The sequence below is a fragment of the Sycon ciliatum genome, chromosome 2 (genome assembly GCF_964019385.1).
Source record: "Sycon ciliatum chromosome 2, ocSycCili1.1, whole genome shotgun sequence".
Lineage (NCBI taxonomy): Eukaryota > Metazoa > Porifera > Calcarea > Leucosolenida > Sycettidae > Sycon > Sycon ciliatum.
This window is the reverse complement of record NC_088644.1, coordinates 9,527,639-9,536,680: the sequence shown is the minus strand read 5'-3', so window position 1 is coordinate 9,536,680 and position 9,042 is coordinate 9,527,639. Positions and strand designations below refer to the sequence as shown.

At 45.5% G+C, this 9,042-nt stretch overlaps 1 protein-coding gene across 1 annotated transcript; it reads right to left on the bottom strand.

Moving 5' to 3' along the window:
* Positions 1 to 4,512: 4,512 nt before the first annotated feature.
* On the bottom strand, positions 4,513 to 8,046 carry LOC135810723 (uncharacterized). The gene is made up of 2 exons (XM_065324201.1): positions 7,201 to 8,046; positions 4,513 to 6,363 (listed from the first exon to the last, which is right to left on the bottom strand). The coding sequence occupies exons 1-2, from the start codon at positions 7,716 to 7,718 to the stop codon at positions 5,391 to 5,393; spliced, it is 1,491 nt and encodes a 496-aa protein (XP_065180273.1). The 5' UTR covers positions 7,719 to 8,046; the 3' UTR covers positions 4,513 to 5,390.
* Between the last annotated feature and the right edge of the window lie 996 nt (positions 8,047 to 9,042).

The window sequence follows — 9,042 nt, the reverse complement described above, 5'->3', positions numbered from 1 at the left end:
CGCCGTCGTCAGGTTGAACCGAACGTCACTGGCGTCCGACTCGTCTTCCTCACCAAAAACTTCAGCCTCATCTCTTCCAGGAGAGATTTCAGCGCTTCGTTCACGGTGAAACATTTACGATGGCTCATAGTGAACAGCTACGCCGACCCAAGGACTTAGCAGAAAGCGAAGACGGCAAGACAACTGCGCTGAAACTGTGAAAGCAACTCTTTGTCTTTCCGCTCGCGCGTGCGATTTTATTCAGCGGAGGTGTCGACGTGTCACCTGGTCACGGTCGATCGATTTTGATCGCCGATCGGTGGTACGTGGGTCGATTTAGCCAGGGTTTTCTTCTACAGGAGCTGTAGGATACTGGCTCTCCAATACAAAGAATGACTGAGCTCCAAAGAAGTCGCGTATCGCCAAAAAACGAACAGTTTCAAGTTTGATCCGAACGTGACAGCTGAGAATCAGCTGATTCACTTCAAGTGCGGTTTTCTCAAAATCACGTGCAGCAGGATAAGGTCCCTTTTCGCTTGCGCCGGCTCCGTATATGCATTATAGTACGGTGCAGATAATGAACTCTGCATAAAATGTACGGTGTATTACTAAAAGCTACGCATTTATAATTATGGACTATGCCATGGTCATACACCAACGTTCCACATTCTCACACCAACTTTCCACTTTCTTGCATCAAATTTCCACATTTTCGCACCAACGTTCCACTTTCTCGCAGCAACCCTCTGCTATACCTGTCACTTTCAGACTGAGAGGTCAATAATCTGTACGGAGTATGGCTTGATCATGCACCAATTTTCCACATTTCCACACCAATATTCCACATTTTCACACCAACGTTCCACATTCGCACACCCATTTTCCACATCCTCACACCAACGTTCCGCATTCTCACACCAACGTTTCACATTCTCGCACCAATTTTCAACGTTCTGGCACCAATTTTCCACATTTCTCACCAACATTCCACATTCCGACACAAACTTTGAACAGTATCGCAAAAACCTTCCACATTACGAAACCAACTTTCAACACACTTTGCACCAACCTTCTACATTCTCGCACCAACATTCCGCAATCTCGCACCGTCTGTGCTTTCTCTTCAGGTGAAACACACTCAAAAGCAAACAGGAGCAAGGAAAATGAATTACCTGTAGTGAAGAAACCAAACAAATGTGAAATTCAGTGAGATGACACAAAACAACCATTTTAGCTCCTCGTCTTTGTCCATCGTTGTCTGTTCTCTCGAGCTAGCTCCCTCTTCACCAGCTTCTTCCTGAGGGTTGCTGGTCACCGCACTCGGGGAGCAGCACATCACCATCTCCTAGTACCATTTTGGCCGGGCCCTGCTGGTCAAGCGACCATACAGTTCATCGGCGTAGTCCTGTGGAACCAGCTCCCGCCTGAACTCCGTTCCGACCCCAGCCACCTTCAGTTCTGTGCCCTGCTAAAAGCGTATCATGGCTCCGTTTAAATGCTTTTCGGCCAGTGTGTTTCTGTGGTATAGCGGACTAAAGAATAGGAAACGTGTTTCGCAATACTGCATGATGCTATTTTGTAAAATTTAATAGAATTCCTATTCCGTTTTTTGCTTTAGTGTGGCCCTGAGGTTTATTTATTTATTTATTACAACATCTCAAGATTGATTGATTGATTGATTGATTTTTATTTCACGGATCCTCCTATCGAAGGGAGTCTCCTAAGTAAGTATGGAAAATGAGAAAGTATGTTCGTAAGGGAGAAGAGGTAGAAGATACATTAGAATATAGAGTGCAGAAGAAGTAAATTCAGTACTTCGGGTAGTACATTGCATGCTAATCATAATGAGAATTAGAAAAGCAGCATTGCGCACTCACTATAACTGACATATACACAAACCGTATTGAAACTATCATAGACTCGGTGGAAACACCGGCCAATGTTAAGAGCGTGGTTGATTGCCAACCACGGCGATAAATAAAAGTAAGGGGAGGGAAAAAGAAGGAGTAGCAAAATGAACAGCAACAACAACTCCGTAAAGAAAGATAATGTCAAATAAAAACAGTGAAAAACACAGAGACGCAAAGGACATGTGGATAATGAGCTATTTATGTCGTAGTAAATAAGGGGCGGCACGGATCTTAAACAGGCGGAGTGAGGTCAGAGCCTTAACTTCTCTGGGTAGAGTGAGCCAAACCGAATAAGCAATAAAGAGAGGGGAGCGCAAAAGAGTGGATGAGTTACACTTCGGGAGGAAGAGTGAGTTTCTAGTTCTTAGAGAAGAGAACCAATTAAAACACATGAGATGAGGTGGGCACAACTCAAGCTTAATAGAATGGACAAGAGAAGCCAGGTTGACTCACTTATTTATTTTCTACCTTTCATCTCTCCGTATTTCTGCGTCACCTCTCTCTCATTCCCTCTGTCGTCCACGTGTATCAAAGGAGGCGAAACCGCCTGTTTGTGGTGCGACGTTAAATAAACTTCTACAACAACAACAACAACAACAACAACAACAACAACAACAACAACAACAACAACAACAACAACAACAACAACAACAACAACAACAACAACAACAACAACAACAACAACAACAACAACAACAACAACAACAACAACAACAACAACAACAACAACAACAACAACAACAACAACAACAACAACAACAACAACAACAACAACAACAACAACAACAACAACAACAACAACAACAACAACAACAACAACAACAACAACAACAACAACAACAACAACAACAACAACAACAACAACAACAACAACAACAACAACAACAACAACAACAACAACAACAACAACAACAACAACAACAACAACAACAACAACAACAACAACAACAACAACAACAACAACAACAACAACAACAACAACAACAACAACAACAACAACAACAACAACAACAACAACAACAACAACAACAACAACAACAACAACAACAACAACAACAACAACAACAACAACAACAACAACAACAACAACAACAACAACAACAACAACAACAACAACAACAACAACAACAACAACAACAACAACAACAACAACAACAACAACAACAACAACAACAACAACAACAACAACAACAACAACAACAACAACAACAACAACAACAACAACAACAACAACAACAACAACAACAACAACAACAACAACAACAACAACAACAACAACAACAACAACAACGACAACAACAACAACAACAACCAATGGACACAACTAACGTGTTGATGACGAGTGATCTAGGCCCCGGCGGATAATGCTATCATTATATCCAGCATAAGTAGCACTTTCTGCGCTAGCATAATCCGGCAAGTGTTGCCGAAAACTAGCGTATTCTTGCGAAAACTAGCATACTATTGCAAAATATGGGATTTTGTGAGAATTCACAATGCCCTCGCGACTAGTACTACCGCGCCCTTGCCTGCAGAGTAATAATAATTCTGTGCTTCTTGTATTTTTCATTTTCGTAGAACATGACTTATGCTGCAAAATACATTGTATGCTGTTATCAATCTGCAACATCATTAAACTATGCCACATTTTTCATTTTTCCGAAGCAGAATTTAAGCATTCTCAGTGCTATTTTGGAGCAGAATGCGAGCATATTGAAAAGAAAAATCCACCAAATGCTCGAGCGTTATCCGCCGGGGCCTAAATTGACGACCTGTCAATCACCTTGTGAATTCGATCTGCTTCTGTTTGCATAGATTAGGTTTCTGAGTTTGAATTTTTGCCATTCTTTCTACATGTATATGTACATGATTGTACTCAATCTCCGGACAGCATGCTGTTTGTAGATGTACATGTATGTGTATGGGTCAAGCATTAATCACCATTGTTGTTTTAGCTATTCTTTTTTGCGCGGTTTTATCACCTCTTTACGCGTGTCACCTCTTTACTGTACATAATTCATTGTTCTCGCTCCTGTTTGATCTAGCCTGTATACATGTATAACCTGAAGAGAAGGCATAAAAGTTTTGCCAATGCAATCAGCATGTGGGCTGCCACATCACCTCTGAAACCTTGATTTTCTCACATAACGCAGGAATCCTCGAAGGTCGATTTCCCCGGACAACCGGTGATACAATCACATGTACCTTGAAGTGCAGTGTGCATGTACTTCAAGTATGTGTTTACGAGACTGTGGCAAGTCGGAGCGAGAATATGGAAAATTGCCTCATCCTCCCACCAACCTTCCACATTCTCGCGCCAACTTCCCACATTCCCTAATCAAACGTTGGCTCGAGAATTTGGAATTCTGGTACGATAATGTGGAAAGATGGTGCAGGTTTGTGGAAAGTTTGGGTCGAAATGTGGAAGTTTCCACATTCTTGCACATTCATTCCACATTCTCGCACGAGCTGCCCACATTCTAGCACCAAAATGAAGTGCCAAAATGTGGCAAGTTGGCGCGAGGTTGTACAAAATTACCCAATTCATCAGGTACCATTGTACCAACATTCCACATTCTTGCCGCAACTGCCCACGATGACATTCTCACACCAACAGTTACTATTCGAATTATCAGAATATCTAATCACTACCTCTTGTTAAGTATAGGAGTGAGTAAAGAATGTTACAGATTACAGATAGAAATGTTAGTCTCAAGACCTCAAAGTGCAAGAAATGAAACACAGTAACTCAGTACGAAGCGCTCAAGACAATAGCATAACATATGTAACTAAACTGTTTGCGGTATAGAAAGAGGAAAGGGTATCATACTATCATGTAGAGACCAGAGCTCTTGCTGGTGACTGCACAAACCTGGCGACACTGTTTCCTGCTCCCTTGGTTTCAAATCTGTAGAGAAACGTCTTGCCTCTCGTTTCTAGTTTTGCATACAACTGCACACTTGTGTCCGAAACGAAGTACAAAGTGCGATGCTAGTGTGCTATGCCAGTGACACTATGCATAGACCTACATTGTGCAACGCAGGCCAAGGTGCTGATTGCTCCATAAAGAAATAAAGGGGTGCAGACGTCCAGTCTAGGGTCTATACTTCAGTCTGTATATATATTTGTCTGTCTCTCTCTCTCTCTCTCTCCGTCTGTTGCTTTTAACCATCATCAAGTACATTGTATACGGGTACTGGTATCAAAACAAGGTTCTAACCGTTCTTGCCAACAACAGAGCTAGTGCTTGTAGACAGGGCGTTATGTGCAGATTAAACAGCATTCCAGTGGAAATCATAGCACTCTCCATAACAAATAGGAGATCCCCCAGATAGGCGTTAGCCTTTGGGTAATCCTGAAATAAAGATTATTAACTACCCATAGCTTAGCGGCAGAGCATGGCTGACCATAAGCACGGGTCCCTGGTTCGAGTCCTGGCGGGGACAGTCAATCTTTCCCGTTTGCACATTCCCCGCAAACTAATGCATACTCTCTATACCATCATGGTTTCTTCGTTGTTGGACTGAAGTACACGAGACTACCTGTATATGTTGCTGGCAATTTGGTTGGTAGGAGGCTGGGATATTGTATGGGTTTAAACGAAGGCTCCTGCGCTTGGGAAGGCCGATCTCCTATATATCTTGGAAAGTTGCCCGGAAGCCCCGGTGGCAGTTGGATCGGTGTTGGGCGTCTCTGGGGTAGGTATTGGGGTCCGGGATTGCCGGGCGCTTGAGGAATGGGAACCAGAAGGAGGCGATTTACAGCACCAGGTTGTGGGATGATTGTTTGATACCCGCCTTGAGAAGGGAGGTACTGGAATCCACCACCACCCTGTACCAAATGCGCCTGTTGTCCGGGAGCACCTCCATGTACGGGAACACCTCCATGTACGGGAACACCGCCATGTACGGGAGCACCTCCATGTACGGGAACACCTCCATGTACGGGAACACCTCCATGCACGGGAACACCTCCATGTTCGGGACCGGCTCCATGCCCGGGCTGGTACTGTAATGGTAACGCCGGAGATGCCAATCCGCATCGCAAACCCGGTTTGATTCGAAATCTTCCAGTCACATCATCCTGGCAGCAGCTTTCTGTCTCCATATCGTAGACCATTCGCTCTCCACAACAGCCGCGAGTCACCGAATCGATGGACACCACGCGCTTGCCACAGCACTTCTGTGTGACAGTGTTGACCGCCATACTTCCACAACAGATGTGCTTGTTCGGATCGCCCTTGACTGCCACAGGATTACCACGGCAGCAGAGCGTGTTCATTGCTCTGATCAACTGACCGCCACAGCAAATCCGGCCTCGAGGCTCATAAAGCCGAGTTCCACAACACGATTGTGATCGGATTTCGTACGGCTCCCCTCCGCAGCATCCCTGCTCGTTCACAAACACCCTCTCACCCGCACAGCAAGTTTCGGTACGATTGTCTATCACTTCGCCATCGCAGCATTCCGAAAACCTAGAACATGAAAAAAAAAACCCAGATAGTTTGTTCACACCAAACACTTCAAAAGCCTGGGATTGAATACTTCGAAGTAGTAGGCTATATTAGAGTGGATACTAAACAAAACTGCCTTAAACGTCAGTAAGGAGCAGCAGCATTCGGACTGTTAACCAGTCCAAACACCTGCCAAACTCTGTGTTCCAAATGCAATGTAGTTCTATTCACACATTCTAGCCAGCCAGTAGTCGTATGGCCTTCGTGGATGGAATCTGTACGACCGGACCAGCTGCACGGGGACATGTATGCCCTCATCTACAGTAACCTGGCGTCGTGTTGCTGGCTCGTGCGGCGAATGAGGTCGGCCATAAGCAGTACGCGGGGAGTTTGGACTACTTAATGCCCGGAGTGAAGTTGAAGTTAATGGCATAAATTATTGTTGTGCACACTACAGAATTATGGAGAAGATACATCGTTCTATATTTTTGGAGGAACTATTATACGTTTCCGTTTCCTTAACTTACGAATGCTTAATGCATTGAGGCTCCCTGTGTACTAGTTTGTGCGTGAAGTGTGTGGCTGCAGTGAGGGCTGCGTCCCACCCGCCTGTGTAGAGTCACAGCAAGTGTGAGTTTCAAATTCTGAAGAGGATGACGTTGAACGGTCTCTGCTGGTATCACAGCTACACCATAGCTCAGTGGTCAGAGCGTCGTTGGCCTCAAGAGAAGGTCCCTAGTTCGATTCTTGGTGGCGACAGTCAATTTTTTCATCAGGCGTTTCCCTTTTCCATTCCCTTAACTTATGAAAGTTATTGAATAGTAACTTAACCGTTATAATTATCGATTTCAAACTTACTCAGGTGGCATGGCATATGGCATGGGTACAACTTCGCGCGAACAGCACATCTCCTGCCCGGGAGTATAGTATTCACCTGCTCCGCAAAACGTTCTCCCGTGCGGAGCTCCACCAGCGCCAGGATAGGTTACAGGTTGCGCTGTGACCATTCTGGGCGGTGGATGCACCATGTTCGGAGCTTGTTCACGACCCCTGTAGTCGTATGGTCGTGGTAATAGCTGGCTAGGCCTGCCAGGCCTGCTAGGATACCTGGGCATAGGCCGCGGCTGTCTTCTGGGTAGCCCTCTAGAGCCTGGTCCCGAAGAGGGTTGTCTTCCTGGACTTGCGACTACTCCTGCCCTTGGGCTTCCTGCAAATCCACCACCAGGCCTGGAAGGAAGAGGCTGCCTCCTGCCTGGTGCCATAGGTGATTTAGGTGATCGCGGCCGTGGGCGAGGTGCCAGCTGACAATTGCATTGCTCCAATAGGACGCAGACTAAAACTAGACAAACGAAATACGTATTTTTCCAAAGCGCCATGCTGCCACGTCTTAGATTGCAGGCATTAGTTAGTGTTTAAAAGTTAACACAATAATAGTTGGTGCTAGCGATGTAGCCCAAGAGAGGAAACCTCTCATATCGACAGGCAGTAGTGCTCGCACTGCTGATCAACTACCAAAGCCACCCTGCCAAGATTATGAAAAATGAACCTTCGAAAGTCTGCGAGGTCTACACTAGACCACTGTCTGTTCATGGAGTGCTTGCAGGTCTCAGCGATCTGGCTTGTGGAGCAGCTTCGTCGTGTTTCTCTCGGCTTAGCCATCCTTGCCCTAGAGCAATGGTCTGTTCGCTACACGAGTCCATGTATGAGCGGGGCAAGCACCGTTGAGAAATTCCTATTACAACAAAACAACAGCTGTGTGGTGGAGTACTAGCTGCAACGTTGGCGGTTAGTGCCGGTTGGTGACTAGCAATGACAAGCATGAAATATTAATGTTCGCCAGCACACCTGAGGAGCTAGGCTTGCTAGCACAGGCGCATGTAAACCAGCCATATCAAACAAATTGATCATGTTCATGGACGCCCCTAACTATTTTATCCATGCAGACGTCAGCCTGATTGCTTGGACGAGCGTTGCAAGGGCTGGCTTTATCGTAGCCTGCGGTTTATTTGGGAAATGTCTCGATAATCCCACTCAGTGCGTAGAATATGGTGCTAGAGGTAGTAGCGTGGTCTTTTTTGAACGACAAACGTGCTAAATATTGTTTTTGGTAAAGAAACTCGTGAAAATGGATTTGGTGTGCCACATTGTGGTTATATGGGTTTCCTAGGTGCGCCACCCTGTATAGCCTAGGTACATGATGGGTTGTATACTGTTTAAAAGGATACATTTACTGGCAAATACCAGGGTCCTTATTACTGGATCTGTAGCAGCTCAAGCTGGTTGGACTGGCATCCCGAGCCGGCACAGATAGGATCGCAGAGAACATGAGTTCTACACGAAAAAGCGTTTACGTTCTTCCGCAGCGTTACAATAATGATATGTGGCATTGTTTGGATTGAAAGTACCAACCTTACCTGAGACGTCATTATACTTTGACTGTGCTCCGAGTCCACAGCATTCATTAGCAATCAAGATTTCTCCCCCCCCCCCTCCCCCCCCCCCCCCCCAATCCACACAATGTCATGTTGTTCCGATGTGCGTCTTCAGTAGTTTTCACACGCACACTGAGCTTGCGCCATGCATGAGTGGCATCGCAACCGGCTGATGGTAGACGGCACTAGGAAGCAGTGTAAGGTCGATCATTTCACTGCGAGTGCTTGTTATGTTAGGCCACTGCTGTGTTCCTATCGTCGCAGAGAT

What these genes read in the sequence shown, in the direction of transcription:
- LOC135810723 (XM_065324201.1), bottom strand. Translation starts at nt 7,718, where the DNA reads ATGGCGCTTTGGAAAAATACGTATTTCGTTTGTCTAGTTTTAGTCTGC. An exon ending in CCATATGCCATGCCACCTGA is followed by an intron (nt 6,364 to 7,200) that starts GTAAGTTTGAAA and finishes TTCATGTTCTAG; the next exon opens with GTTTTCGGAATGCTGCGATG.